The sequence below is a fragment of the Peromyscus californicus genome, unplaced genomic scaffold, assembly GCF_007827085.1.
Source record: "Peromyscus californicus insignis strain IS unplaced genomic scaffold, ASM782708v3 Scaffold_17__1_contigs__length_78620276, whole genome shotgun sequence".
NCBI lineage: Eukaryota > Metazoa > Chordata > Mammalia > Rodentia > Cricetidae > Peromyscus > Peromyscus californicus.
Window position 1 is genome coordinate 64142100 of NW_026294469.1, and position 16134 is coordinate 64158233.

Here is a 16134-nt window from a genome sequence, read left to right on the forward strand (position 1 = left end):
TAAAAACAGACTTCTAGACTTTTATGGAACAAAATAGGGAGGCTGGGAATAAAGCTACATACCAACTGATCCTCAACAAAGGGGAAAGATAGTCTCTTCAGTAAGTGGTGCTGGGAAAACCCACATGTAGGAGAATGAGACTGGACCCTACCTCACTATACATGAATAACAACATACATTAAACACTTACACACAAGACTTTGAAACTATAAAACTATTAGAAAACACAGTAAAAAAAATGCTTGACCCTGGGCAGTGAGTTTGGAATATGACTCCATAAGTAGAAGCATGGAAAGCAGAAATAGCCAAGCAGACCTACGTAAAACCAAAAAGCTGCTGCACAGGAAAGGAAATGATCCAGAGTGCATGGAACAGGAGGCAATATCGTAAACCATACATCAAATAAGGTGGTGATGCCCAAAACAGCTAAGCCAGTGGTTCTCAACCTTCCTAACGCCATGACCCTTTAATATAGTTCCTCGTGCTGTGGCGATCCCAACCATAAAATTACTTCCATGGCTAATTCATAACTGTAATTTTGCTACTGTTATGAACTGTAATGTAAATATGAGTGTTTTCCGATGGTCTTAGGCGACCCCCGTGAAAGGGTCGTTTGACCCCCAGGTTGAGAACTTCTGATCTAAGGCATTTCTAGGACTCAGTGGCAGAAAACCTAGGGACACAGCCAGAAAGTAGGCTAAGGGTTTGAATAGACATTTCATCTAAGAAGCCATGCATGAGGAGATGTATGAGGAGATGCTCAACATCATTAATCCTTAGGGAACTGCCAATTCAAACCACAATGAACTATCATCTGATACTCAGGTGGCGATTATCACAAAATGAGCCAGCAGGAGCTGGGGAGGCCGCAGCAAACTGGGAACCCCTGACCAGTGATGACGGGGATGGAAGACAAGGCCGTGGGAAACTATACCCAGGATCCTCAGCCAATCGTAAAGCAGAATCATTTCTGGGATTTATGCAGATGAGCTGAAATCATGACCTCTACACCTCTCTGCACTCACTCCCATTTTCACTGCAGGACTGGTCACAGGAACCACACTGTGAAAAACAACCAGAATGACCATCAGTGCGTGCGTGTGTGCGTGCGTGGGTGGGTGGGTGGGTGGGTGAGGGAAACATGGTGTGTATACAGAAGAGAACATTTATCCAGTGTTTAAAAGAGGCAAACCCCACAATACTAGCCATGTGGATGAGCCTGAGGGACGTCATGCTAAGTGAAACAATCCGGCCAAGGAGGATAGTCACCGAATGGTTCCACTTGTATTAGGCGCTGTGGTTTGGAGGTGGTTTGCCTCTAAGAGTTGATGTGTTGGAAGCTTGGTCCCCAGCGTGGCAGTGTTGGGAGTTGGCACAGAACCTCTCAGAAGGGTAGGTATGAGGAGAAGAAATCAGATCATTGGGGGTGGTGACCACCCCCCAAAGCAGGGAATTCTGTGGAGCGAGCTCTCCAGTTGTTACACAGTCAGTCGAAGAGCAGGACTGATGTCTGCATCTCTCTATGGCTTTCTATCTCACTCTGCGATCTTTTGCCATGATGCCATGCACCATGATGTGACACAGTGGGCAGAGCTGGAACTATGGTGTTTGGACTTGTAGCCTCCAAAAACTGTAAGCTAAATAAATCTTCCTTTTTAAGATAGAACAGTCAGCATCTTGTATGATAGCAACAGAAACCACGCTAATCCCTCGGGAATCTAAAATAGTCAGAGTCATTGAGTCAGAGAAGAGGGCGATGATTTCCAAAGGCTGGAGGGATTGTGAAGTGGGCAGTGATTTGTTATCAGTGAGCAAAAAACCAACAGTTACACAGATAAATGAGTTCTAGGGATCCGCTATACAGTGTTGTATGTATAGACAACACCACGATATTTAGCCTTAATCTGTTGAGGTAGATCTCCAGCTAAGCATTAACACAACAACATTAATGACTTTTGTGTGTGTGTATACATCTATGTGTTGTGCATGCACGTATGTGTGTGTGCTCCCATGCATGTATGTATTTGGAGGTCAGAGGTTGATGTTAGGGTCTTTCTTGATCACCTTCCACTTTATTAACTGAGGCAGGATCTCTTGCTAACCAGCTGGCCCCAGGGATGATCCCATCTCTGCCTCCCCAGCACTGGGACTACAGTTGTGCCACATCTGCTTTTAAATGGGCGCGAGGAATCCGAACTCCAGTCCCCACATTTGCAGGACAAGTGCTTTACCCACAGAGCCATCTCCCCAGGGAAGCCCAAGAAAAATAAGTCAAAAAGACCATGCTAAGCAAATACAAGGCGTGAACAGAAGGCAGGGAGACACACATGAATACACACATAAGAACGTCTCAGTTGGGCTGGAGAGATGGCTTAGAGGTTAAGAGCACCGACTGCTCTTCCAGAGGTTCTGAGTTCAATTCCCAGCACCCACATGGTGGCTCACAACCATCTGTAATGAGATCTGGTACCCTCTTCTGTATACATAATAAATAAATCTTTAAAAAAAAGTCTCGGTCTTTGGCCTCTCTCTCTGCTTCCCGCTGCCACAAGGTGAGCAGCTCTCCTTGCCCATGCTCTTCCTCCATGATGTTTCTGGATCACCACAGACCTTCAAACAATGGAGCCAGATGACCATGGCTGGAACCTTCTAAAACCATGGTCCAAAAATCAATTTTTCCTCCTTTGAAATGATTTCTCTCAGTTAAGTTAGACTTAAACATTTGGATAGGAAGGACAGGTGCTACAGCCATCTGCAGGGTCCCAAAGGAAAGCCTATGCCTTCCCAGCATGGCTTAGGCAGCAATAGCAAATTTGGCTTGAGAAACTTCCTCGACCTGGCTGCACTTGCTCTGGGGCTGCTGCTCAAGCTTGGGTATGAGTATGTGTGATAAGGCAGGTTAGGGGGCAGTGGAATCTTCAGAATTCACCTCTTCAAGGCTTCATCTTCTCTGAAGGCCACATCTGAGGGTACTTTTTTGGAAAGATCCTTGGATGGAGAGTTCAGGATCTCCAGGCCAACCCTTGGCACAGATTGGCTGGATGTTTCCGAGCAGGGATTCTGCTCATATTCCCTTTAAGATCTGGCATATGCTTCGGTCCCAAGCCTGAAGGACACAGCTCTCTTAGAGCCCCAGTGCCCAGTGGGTCCTCTAGGCACACCTATGTTCCATCTTAGCTGCTCCAGCGAGCGAGCGTACACAACTCTCTCTGCATGCAGTGCTATTCTCTCTAACCCGTTAGAAAAACAGTGCCTTCTGGTTTGAATCTGAAATGTCCCCCTAGGCTCCTGTTTTGAAAGCTTAGCCCTGGGCTGCTGGTGCTATTTAGGGGAAAGCCTGGATGCTCTGATGGGCAGGGCTGGAAGAAGTTTGATACTGGGGGTGGGGGCTGGGGTGAAGGGAAGTATGTCCTCTGGTGGTGCATTATCCTCCACTGCTTCTGATCTCGCTCTCTGCTTCCTGTTCTCCACCAGACGCCTCAGACGCCATCGTTCTGCTCAGGTGTATGAGCCCACGTAATCATGGACATGACTCTTGAAACCATGAGCCAAATCTTTCCTCCCTAATTATTTCCTGTCAGGCATTCTGTCTATCACAGTCATGCAAGAGTAACTAACGAAAAGTATGGTGAAAGCCTTTTTGCAGTCAAGGAAAGCCCAGAGCAGGATATCTCTTCCCCAGGAGGGCACAGCTCAAAAAACAGGCGAATGGGAATGCAGGTGGTGGGTAGCTTGATCCCAGTCCCGGGGAGTGGGTGGGTGGGGGGAGTATCTGATTTCTTCTTTTACAAATACAGAAAGGCATAGATGGTTTACTATTCAAGATTAGCGTTAGCACAATGTGATTCTGTGTTTGTCGAGATGTCCCCCCAGTACTTGACTCATCAAACAAGTGTGCATTAGGAAGGTCGCGTCTGTGCAGACCTCCTGGCACCTTCCGGATCTCACACCACAAAGTTTGCACCACCTTAGGTGGTGTGAAAAATCTCCCAGCAGCCAGGGCCAGCACTCCCTAAAGGCCTGTTTCCTGCTGGGGGAGCAGGTGACAGTAACAGCAGGGGGAGGGGCCCAGATCACGCAGAAAGAATTGGGCAATTTAGGTCACTGCCCTAGAACCGCACCACTCCTTATTTTGAGACAGCTCACGGGGGCACACGGCCATGTGGACAAGATCGGAATGGGTACTCCCAGACCCCCCCCCCCCTCCTCTGAGAAGGCTACCTTCCTTCCACTCTCTCCAAGGGACACCAAAGCCCAGGCTGCGGCTCCTCTTGGCACTGCATATTGAACCGAGACCCTGAAGAGTAAGATCAAGTCAGGAGAGGTCACAGATTGAACGAGTGAGGCATCTCTCAAGTGAAACATAGTCATAAAGAAACAGAGACTGCCAACATGGGGTGGCTCAGTGCTGCGGGTTTAAAGGTGACCCAAGGGCGATGTGTGCTCTGCTTTAGGCTGGGATGGGCACATCATCGTCCCCTAAAGGAGTGCTCCCCGAACACAAGCATACCCTCCTTTTGCTCAATTTGCTAATTATAGCTTATTCAAAAACACAAGCATGCCTCTTGACTCTGCTCTTTGCTTTTCCGTCCATTTTCTCTGTAGTTTTTCCCAAGAGATGCTTGGAAGAACCTGCCCTACACTGCCGTCCCCCCCCCCCCCCCCCCCCCCCCCCCCCGCCTTGCCACTTCTCAGTCCAGGCCCTTTGGTTCTCCAGATACTGCCCTTCCCTGTGTCCTGGTGCCAGGGCGGGAGAGGACAGAGATGGGTGGAGTTAGGGCTGGTACCAGCTCCTATTGGAGGATGCCACGATGCTTTTCATTTACTCTTCTGGAACTTTCTGGAGACATTGCCTCCTCCTTCCCGGCCACTCTTCTTCTGCCTCCTATATACCCCCACCCCCATCTGCCCCCTCTTCCTGGGTGATACCACCCATTTCCAGCCTCGAGCACCAGATGCCCATCGATGCCCGACAGAAACAATTTCCTTACTTCCCACGTGACCTCTTGGGGAGCTTTGGCTCCTTCTGCCCACCATCCTCACGACAGCCTTTGAGGAGACTCAACAAGTGACCCATTTCCCTGGCTCTCATTCCCATGATGATTCTCTTCCTGAAACTCATACCCCAGCGAACATAGTCATGGGGCTGGTAAATGGGGGTTCTGTCCCATCCTCCTCCCTTCCAGCTCGTATCAGCCGATCTGAATGGCTAATCTTAAGGACGCCAGAGCCCCGCCCTCAGCTTGCTCCCTCCTAGTGGGAAGTGGATTGTTTCCTCACCATTGAGCTTCCAGCTGGCCTCCCACTGTCCATTTCTGTCTTCTTCTATCCCCCACACGGCCACCGTGACCTTATTTTTTATTTTTTGGTTTTTTCGAGACAGGGTTTCTCTGTGTAGCTTTGTGTCTTTCCTGGATCTCGCTCTGTAGACCAGGCTGGCCTCGAACTCACAGAGATCCACCTGGCTCTGTCTCCCAAGTGCTGGAATTAAAGGCATGCGCCACCACCGCCCGGCCCACCATGATCTTATAAAGTGAGCTTTACTTATCTGGAAGAGCAAGCAACCCCCAAGCTTCCTTCTCCAAAGTCTCTTGACTTCTTATTATTTTAAAGGTTTTATTTTTATATGTATATATGAGTTTATGTGTACCACATGGGGGCAATGGCCACAAGGGCCAGAAGAGGGTGTTGATTCCCAGGAATTAGAGTTACGAGCGGTTATGAACTGCCCCACATGGGTGCCTGGAACCGAACCGGCGTCTTCTGAACGAGCAGTAGGTGCTGCTATCCCTTGACCCACTGCACCAGCCCCTATTTACTATTTTTAAGACCAACTCAAGAAGCAAAACATTAAAAACAAACAAAAAAATCAGGCCAGGCAGTAGTGGCACATGCTCAATCTCAATCTCAATCTCAGCACTTGAGAGGCAGAGGCAGGCGGACCTTAGTGAGTTCGAGGCCAGCCTGGTCTACAAAGCGAGAACCGGGAGAGCCAGGAATGTTACACTAAGAAACCCTGTCTTGAAAAACAAAAAGCGGCCGGGCGGTGGTGGCGCACGCCTTTAATCCCAGCACTCGGGAGGCAGAGCCAGGCGGATCTCTGTGAGTTCGAGGCCAGCCTGGGCTCCCAAGTGAGTCCCAGGAAAGGCGCAAAGCTACACAGAGAAACCCTGTCTCGAAAAACCAAAAAAAAAAAAGAAAAAAAAAGAAAAACAAAAAGCAAAACAACAACAACAACAACAACAACAAAAATCAGTGGTAAACCAACTCAGTGGAAAGACTCATTCATTGATACGCCACCCTAAACCTCTTCTACTAAATTCTAGATTAGGAATTACTGAAGTCTTAGTTGAAACTTATTTCTTTATGCATGAAGTAGAAGCATGGGGGAATTCTCTCTCTCCTTTACAAAGGAGGCCTTCTTTTACATGTCATTCAACTTCATTGCTTTCTTGTGTTTTTCTCAGGTGTACCTGGGTAGAGCTTCCAGGAGTGGTGGCAGGTGGGCGGGGCAGTAAGGAGGCCCGGGCCTTTGCTCTTACCTCCCTGAGGCACGTGTAGATGGGGCACACCAACACTCGGAAGGGCTCGCCAGTGCTGCTCCTCATGGTGCCAAACACCTCACACAGGAAGGTGATGAAGCCCAGCCAGCGCTCCACATCCTGTTGCTGCAGCTCCTCGCGCACAGTGAAGTCCTTCTGCAGAGGCACAAGAGACCACGTCAGCCTCACCAGGGCTGGGAGGGGTCCAGGCAACACTAGCTGGACCACAGCACCTATGATCCAAGAGCTAATCCTATGTTTAAATGAGGACAGAAACTACCCTGCCTTGTATCCATGGCATCACACTTCCCGTTACCCTGGGCTGGGGCTTAGCTTTTCTTCCTCTGAGAGTTGCTCAGCCTTGGTTACCTTCCTCCTTCCTAGATGTCCCTCAGCTTTGCCTGGAAGATCCCAAGACTAGGGACTGAGAATGTATGGTGGTGGTCGAGGTGTATGTATGCTGGGAAGGGGTAGGCAATGACACCTTTCTCAGATTCATTACCTCCCAGTTCAATTGTTTAGATCATCTCCTTTGACTCTCAATCATCATCCTCCTGCCAGGGAGTTATGGAGGATGCTGCTCGCCCTCACAGATCAGCGGTCCACCACTGAGGCCCATTTCAGCCCCTGTGCTAGGCTCAAAGCAGAAGAATGACTCCTGCCCACGACTACCCTGGCAGATAACAGGGAAATGTTATTTTATTATTATTTGTATGTGTGTGTGTGTGTGTTCTTGATGTAGGTGTGGGTGCCACAGTGTGGAGGTCAGAGGACAACTGTACAGAGTCAGTTCTCTGCAAAACATGGGTTTGGGGGGATCAAACTCAGGTCATCAGGCTTTCATGGCAAGTGTTGAGCCATCTTGTCCATCCAGCAGGAAAATCTAAAGTCTGCATTCACCCATCCATCCATCCATCCATCCATCCATCCATCCATCCATCCTTCTCTTAATATTATTGTGCCAGGTGCCAGGTAGTATACAAACAGCTAGGGTAAAGCGCATTCACCCTGAGCTACTGGCACAAGAGAGAGAGGTTAATTGCCACCAGAAGAGTCTAGAAAAGTTGATTATGGGAGCTCAGAAGTAGGAGTATTCACAACTGAAAATCAGAGCCTGGATGAAGCCTAGGAGTCTGAGATGCAGACAAGGGCCTAGGACAGTCAGATGAGGGACTGGAATGGGCAGAAGAGCAGAAATTGCCAAGTGCTGGGGAGGGAGACACGGGAGTTTCCGCTTTGTAAGATGGAAAAGTTGTAGAGAGTTCTCACACAACAATGTGTACTTAACATTTTACATTGGCAAGTGGTACAGTTAGGATGGTTGAATCGGTACAATTTATGCCATTTTATTAAAAGTAAAAAATTAAACCTTTCTTGAATGGATGTTTCAGCCAACAAAATACATGCCTCAGTTCTGAGGGAAATCAAGGTAGAGGAGGACAGGAAGGTGAAACTGAAATTGAAACCAGGCAGACTTAATGAAGTTAAGACAAAATAAGTCAGTAAAAGGTTGTTTTTAAAGAGTGAATCAAAAGCCAGGAATACTTTTTGGAAGAGAAGATATTTAATTTTTATTTTTAAAATTCATTTTGGCTCAATTCTAATTTTTTAATGCAACCTAAATGGTAATTTTATAGTAGTAGTTAGCTAATAATACAAAATTAAATTAGGAAAGACTGGTTAAGACTGTGAGACAGGAACCAAAGACTGGAAAGCAAACATCACTTCTTAATTTATGCCGTAAGGATTTCATGTCATTACTCTTCCTCAGCTTGATTATCAGAGAAATACAAGTAAAAGTATGCCTTGAAGAATACTTCAACTGACGGTCCTCAGCTGAGGCTCCTACCTCTCTGATGACTCTAGCTTGTAGCAAGTTGACACACAAAATCAGTCAGTACAACTGACCCCTTCTTAACTTGACACACAAACACATCACTACTAACCTATGACCTTCCTTTCTTTTTCATCCCCAAGATCGCACATTGAGAACACAAATAATTTTAAAAGTCCCACAGTCTTTACAAATTCTAGCACATTAAAATCTTAGCAACCAATCTCTCTCTCAAGTGTGGGCTCCAGTAAAATATGTTCTTACTCCAAGAAGAAAAATCAGGGCACAATCACAATCAAGGCAAAACAATTCTGTCTAATGTCAGAGATCCACTCACAATGTTCTGGGCTCCTCCAAAGGGCTTAGGTCACTTCTCTGGCTCTGCCCTCTACAGCACACACAGCTTGTCTAGGCCCCAGGTGGCTCCGTTCCACATCTGCTGCTGTTCTTGGTGGTCACTCTATGGTACTGGCATCTCCAAAATGCTGGGCTCCCTTGCTGCAACTAGGCTGCACTTTCACTAATAGCCTCTCATAGGCTCTCTTCATGGTACCAAGCCTCAACTTCTTTGCATGACCCCTTCAGTCCTGGGTCTTCAACTGTCACTGGGGCTGCACCTTCACCAATGGCCTTTCCTGGACTTTTACAGTGCCAAGCCTCAGCTGCTCTCCATGACCCCTTCATGCCTTCAAAACCAGTACCACCTGGATGATGCTTACACATTACCAAGTCCTGCTGCCAATATGAGGTACAACCTTGGCAGCCTCTGGAACACTGTTTCTCTGGGCTCTCAAGAAACATTCCCCAGAAGATTTCACCTCAGTGATGCTGGTCTCTCTCTGTCTGTTTTTCTGTCTCTGTCTCTGTCTCTCCCTCTTTTTTAAAAGATTTAAGTGCTCTATCTGCATGTATGCCTGCAGGCCAGAAAAGAGGATCTGATCTCACTACAGATAATTGTGAGCCACCCACCGTGTGGTTACTGGGAATTGAATTCAAGACCTCTAGGAAGAGCAGCCAGTGCTCTTAACTTCTGAGCCATCTCTCCAGCCCCCAGGATTCTGGTCTCTTCTTAATCATTGCTAATTTCTCAGCTCCAGCTGACCAGCATCAATTGTCCCAGTAACACAAAGGTTTCACTTTAGTAGTTCTGATATCTTGTTAATCACAGCTGGTTCTTCAGCCCCAGCTAACCAGAACCACAGGATCTTAATTCAAAATAACAAATGGCCCCAATAGAGTCTTTAAACTTCCCTGTGAAACTTCACAAGCCAGGCTTCCATCCTCTGAGCTGCTCTTAACATTCTTATCTTCCGAGTTTCCACAGAACATCCCACTGAGTTCTCAACACTCAATGGCTCTTCTAGCCCCAAGTTCCAAAGTCCTTCCACAGTCCTCCCCAAAACATGATCAGGTCTGTCACAGCAATACCCCACTCCTGGTACCAATTTGTCTTAGGGGTTCTATTGCTTCGATGAAACACCATGACCAAAAAGCAAGTTGGGGAGGAAAGGGTTTATTTGGCTTACACTTCAGGATTGCTGTTCATCACTGAAGGAAGTCAGGACAGGAACTCAAATGGGGCAGGATCCCAGACACAGGAACTGATGCAGAGACCATGGAGGAGTGCTGCTTACTGACTTGCTTCCCATGGCTTGCTCAGTCCACGTTTTTATAGAGCCTAGGACCAACGATTGAAGGATGGCACCACCCACCATAGGCTGGGCCCTCCCTACTGATCAGTAAATGAGAAAATGCCTTTCAGCTGGATCTCATGGAGGCATTTCCTCAACTGAGGCTCCTTCCTCTCTGATGACTCTAGCTTGTGTCCGGTGGACATACAAACCAGCCAGCGCATCTCTCAGCTTCACGGGCACCTTCACCCACATGGACATAACCATATTTAGGCACATGCACATAAAATTTAAAAAAAGGTTGGTTATATGCTAAAATTTGGGATATACTAGGTTAAGTAGAACATATAATTACATTTAAAATTATGTGAGTGGGTTGCATTGTATTTCTAGCAGAGTTATCCAAAAACTCAACTCAAAAAAATCAGAAAACTATCACCAGCTAAAGAAATATAGGAAAGAACACAATATAGATAAGACTGGAAATTAACTAAAAAATAAGAAAGGAAATTACATCCAAAAGCAAGAAGGAAGAATTAGAAAAAATTTCAATATGGAAACAAATATGAAAGAGGTAAGGCGTAACAAAAATTATGACCATGTTAAGTTGCAAAACATGATGAAATGAATAATGTTTCAGAAAAATAAATATCATTAAACCTTACTAAAAAAGAAAGAGATCAAAGCCAGAAGAGATGAAAAGACATGAAATAAAATGAAGTTATGAAAGAATTACCCTTATAGGGAGGTCTCTAACGTCATGACTCTCTAATAGGTAAGTTCATCCAAACTTATTAATTAAAAAAATTGGGATAATTGTTGTCATTTGGAAATGGATCCAAAACACAGGAAAAAAATGAGCTTGCCAGCCAATCATCTACAACCGAAATCTCCCACTAAGTTAAAAATAAGGATCGCATCAGCTGACCTCTCTAATGTGAATGGATGGGGAGGCTCTAAATGAAATGCCAGCAAATAGATCCATTATAACCAAGTAGACTTTCATCCCAGGAAGGCTGCAACGATTCAGAGTCAGGAAATCTATAAATGCAATCTATTACATCAAGGGGTCTGATTGAAAAACAGCAGCGATGCCCATGGGTGGAAGAGCCTGAGAAAATTATTAGATTATATGTATGAAAAACCCAAGAGAACCCTCTAATAAAGATTAATCAGAGTTTAGTAACTAATTAATGAGTATCTAGCTATTAAATTAATATATAAAAGTCAACAGCTTGCTTTCATGACACAATTTACCAGTGAGATGTTTTAATGATCAGAATCTAATTTATTAAATCTTAACATGAACTTTTGTGTGTGTGGCAAGGGCATTGGATGTAGACTCAGGGGGAAAAAATGACCCTAAAAGTAATTCAAAAGAATAATAGGAAAAATCACTAGTCAGGACACAACAAAATTGGAAAGGGTTGTATTACTTTTAATTTATTCCAAAGCTTTAATAATTAAAAGGCCATGGGATTGGCGGAGCATGGACAGCTAGATCAGATAGCCCAGACACAAGTTTGGCATCCACAAGGGTTTATCATCTGATCTCCCGAGGGCCGCAAATCAGAGGCAGAGGATGCAGTATCCACTCGAGTAACACTGCAGCCACAGCTGTCCAATATCAGGCAGAAAATAGTCTATAGTCTCAACGCACCCTGGACCGCAAGAGGAACTCCAGGTGGAATAAAGAGGCAATTAAGAAAAAGAAAAACTCGAAGAAGGTGACATGGAGTGAAATCACACTTTGGGGTGGAGAAAGGTGGGCTTTAGGGCGAAGCAACAGAATTTGCACCCAAACACTTAAGAGGGTACAGGAGTGGGTGGGGTGGGGCAACAGGCCTTCAACAAATAGGACAGAGGGCAATTGCTTTACTATCTAGCAGTGGTTATCCACCTAGGGGTCACATGTCAGATATCCCCCATCTCAGATATTTACATCACGATTCATCACAGCAGCAAAATTACAGTTATGAAGGAGCAGCAAAAATAATTTCATGGTTAGGGGTCACCACAAAACGAGGAACTATATTAAAGGGTCGCATCATTAGGAAGGTTGAGGACCTCTGGCATATATATGCAGGATCTTCAAACCTGTAATAGCAGCACCAAGCCCATCATGGACAAATACAGAGGACTTTCAAGGAGTGAAATACTGGTCAAAACAAAAATTGCCTATAAATACATGGAAATGGCTGTGCATAGTGGCTCACGCCTATAATTCTGGCAATTCTAAGGCAGGGGCAAAGAGGACTCACTGCAAGTTTTAGATCAGCCTAGGGTACACAGTGAGATCCTGCCTCAAGGAAACCCTCAAAAGTGCACACATTTAATACCAGTTGAAATTAAATGAATGAAAAAACATGTTCGCCCATCTGCTTATATCAGCAAAATTTTAACAATGGCAATCATCAGTGCTGGTGAGGATTCAAGTGACATTTGTTGTTTTTGGTTTTTTTTTGAGACAGGGTTTCTCTGTGTAACCCTGGCTGTCCTGGAACTACCTCTGTAGACCAGGCTGGCCTCGAAATCAGACATTCACCTGCCTTTGCCTCCTGAGTGCTGGGAGGCACCACCACCACCCAGCCAGAGACAGGCATTCTTATACATGGGCAGTATACATTTTTCCAGAGAAACCTTAATTAAGCCTTAAGAGTCATCTGGCAATTACACCTCTGGGTTACTATCATAAAGAAATAATGAGAACAGGAAGAATATTCTTAATGGACCAGTGAGAGGGCTCAGTGAGTGCAGGGCTTCCCTACAAGTGTGACTATCTGCATTCAATCCCTAAGGTCCACATGGTGGAAGAGCACTGTCTCCTACAAGCTGACTTCTGACCTTCACATACAAGCTAGCACATGTACATGTGCACGCACACACAAAATAAATACAATAAATGTAAATGATATCTCGAAGCAAGCTTAATATACATAAAAATTCAAGAGTCTAGCCACCCAACAAGGCAATGGTTAAGTCAGAGATGGTCATGCATTCCCTGAAACTTGCTTGTTGTCGGCCCACAGGGTGACACATACCTCTGAACCCAGAACTTAGGATCAGAGGAAGAATGATCCCTGTGAGTTTGAGGCCAAACTAGTCTATATAGTGAGTTCCAGGACAGCCATGGTTATAGAGACCCTGTCTCAAAAACCCAAAAAACAAAACAAACAAACAAACAAAACAAAACAAAACCCAAAAAAACAAAAAACAAAACAAAACAAAAAAACAAAAGAAAAAAAAAACTTGTTTGTGAAAAATTTATAAAAGCACAAAAAATGTTTTCATAATGCTAAATGAAAACAGTGAAACTCAACAGTGTGTACTATATAATCTCATCCACATATATATGGTTTTTAAAAGAACTGTTCACAATGTTTAATATGGTTGCTTCCAAATAGTGGAAATGTGGATGGCCTTTATTCTTCCTTTCATTTTATGGACTTTTCTAAATTTCTTTTCATAACCAGAAAAACAGGTCCTGACTGTGATGGTTCCTTTCCTTGATCCCCACACCCCTGCTTTTTTTCTTTTTAAAGTAGGACAGTGGAAGTCTTGGGGTGACTGGCAGCTGGCGCTGACTTCCACCAGATGGGGTGTGAATATGCCTCACCTAGAGGCCGGAGCGTAGCCTGTGTCTCCTCCTGACATGTGTTAGAGGCTGCCAGCTTCCCTCCACACAAAGAGCCCCTTTCTGCCAGCTGAAACTGGCCTGTCCTTGGTTCTTGACTCTGCCCCCCACCTCAGCCTCTCAGCATCCAAGAGCAGCAAGGGGCCTCAGTTCGGGGGCAGTTATTTCAAAGTCTGCTGTTTGGCTCTAGGTTCTCATCTGACGGGCAGGCTCCCTCCCTGTAACCCCTGGTGTCTTTCCCCAAACTTTAAGGCTACCATTTAAGCCCGGTTTCCTGCCTAAAACTATTTATTGACGTACTGCTATTTCCTGCACCAGCCACATCAATAAGCCCTGAAAGCCATTCAGTGTCTCAGGTTTCTCAAGGCATTCTGGGAAATTCTTCCCACTCTGGATAACCACATGAACTCTGGTGTGGTAGAATTCTGTGGCCAAGCCAAAAACAGCTGTGTACAGGCAGAAGGGGAAAAACACAGCTCCCTACCCCCTCGACCCCTGTGGGCAGGCCCGCCACAGCAGGGAGATGCGGCTGGGAGGTGGGGGAGGGGCCTGGCACAAGGACCACAGTGTATTTTTGCACTTCCTGGGGTAGACAGGCAGCCCTGCACCCTGCACCATCCTGGTCTCACTTTTTTTTTAAAAACAAAAAAAAACAAAAAAAAACAAAAAAACAACTGACCAAGGGCTATCTGCCCATCCAAACTGGACTTCCCCAGTGGTTGATGTGTTTCTGTTCAGAGAGGTACTGCAACATCATTCCCGCACCCCCACCTCAGGGAGGGGTGGGGTGGGGGTGGGGGTGGGGGAGAAAGTGCTCTTTTAGTAACTGCTGGCAGGAAGTTTTTTTTTCCCCTTGTGAAGTTGGGATGGATGTGGGAGAGGTAGGTAACGGGGAGTGTGTGGAGGAGGGGAGGGGCAACCAGAGGCTGTCCAGTATCCACAGTTCTCCCGCAGAATCGGTGGAGGCTAAAATGAGTTATTTGATAAAATATTGATAATTCAATATTTTATATTGAAAAGGATAAAGACATTTTCAAGTCAAATTCACTCTGTTTTTGTTTATCTGTCTCCAACTTTCTCTTCCTCCAGAATTCCGTTCCAAAGTCTCCTCAGGGAGGCCTCCTCTGACTACCTGCCTATAGTAGCAGCCCCCTGCTCCCCCTAGCTCCCTCTTAGCCACTGACACCTAACATGGGGGCCTGAACATGTTGCTGATCTGATGACTGGCAGGGATCCATGTCTCACTTCTAGGATGGTGCCTGGCTCATGGGAGGTGTTCAGTCATTGAGTGGGGACCAGACAGATCACTGCCCTGTGATAGGTGACCAGATGTCTCTTCTGTGAGACTCCTGGGCTGATGATGCTTTCTTTCTTTCTTTCTTTCTTTCTTTCTTTCTTTCTTTCTTTCTTTCTTTCTTTTTCTTCCTTTCCTTCCTTCCTTCCTTCCTTCCTTCCTTTTTGGTGTTTTGAGAAAGATTTCTTTGTGTATCCCTGGCTGTCCTGGGACTAGCTCTGTAGACCAGGCTGTCCTCGAACTCACAGAGATCCACCAGCCTGGGCATCCAGAGTTCTAGGATTAAAGGTGTGTACCACCATCTCCTAGCTCGATGCTCTTCTTCTTTATCCAAGATTTGAGATCAGAAAAGGAGGACGTGTGCAGAGCTCACCTTTTCTCTTCTGTGTGACTTTTACTTCCCTCGTTTCTTGTCACCATCTCTGGGGCAGCTTGCACTAGGGACGACTCACAGTACATTTCACTTTTGTGGGTCATATTTTTGACATTTGCTGTTCCTTCACCTCATCCTTTCTTGATGTTGCTGCAAATAAGGCCACGCTGTGGTGCCATGGTGTGGCGGGGGCCACCTGTGATTTTTTTTTTTTTTTTTTTTTTTGCCCAGCTCCTCCCGACTGGAGTTTCTCCTTTGGGACTGGCCCTCCTCGGACTGCTTGTCATGTTTGTGCTTCTCACTTGCCCACACAAACTCTACAGTGTCTCCTCATTCCTCGGGCCCTATCGCTCAGCCCAGGGCCTGCTGCCTGCACCCAGGAGAAAGTTGCTGTCTCAACCGAGTCATAATCACTGGGGAAACCCAGGAAAGGAGGCTTTTCCTCAGAGTCCCCAAGGAAGTCTTTTCTTATGTCAGAGGCATCAACAGTAAAGAGGGGAGGGGATCCCCAAGTTTAGGGTTTCTCTGAAATCTATTTGTGATAGTATATCATATCACATATCAGGTCATTTCTGGCCTCAGAAGACCCCAACTCTTCCATTTCTCATTTCTCCTGGGACTTTATCACTTCAGCATCCTAAAGACTTGGGGATGCTAAGCTACTTGAAGTTGATGCGTGTTGACTCAGGACCAAAAAGAACTGATCCATGTAACGATAGGCCCCTTTGACCCGATAGGCTCCTGACCTCAGCTGAGAATCACTCTTGTCCAGTGTGAGTGAGCAGAGTTGAGGGAAAGAATGGAGAGGCACTGGCTGCTTTCCCTA

At 45.9% G+C, this 16134-nt stretch overlaps 1 protein-coding gene across 5 annotated transcripts in view; it reads right to left on the minus strand.

The window, feature by feature from the left end:
- The window catches only part of Ctif (cap binding complex dependent translation initiation factor), a 271640-nt gene that overhangs the window by 35751 nt on the left and 219755 nt on the right, over positions 1 to 16134 (minus strand). For all 5 annotated transcript variants that reach the window (XM_052742568.1, XM_052742565.1, XM_052742564.1 and 2 more), the window contains exon 10: positions 6543 to 6698. In XM_052742568.1, the coding sequence (XP_052598528.1) occupies positions 6543 to 6698 (156 nt within the window). The remainder of the gene's footprint in view (positions 1 to 6542; positions 6699 to 16134) is intronic.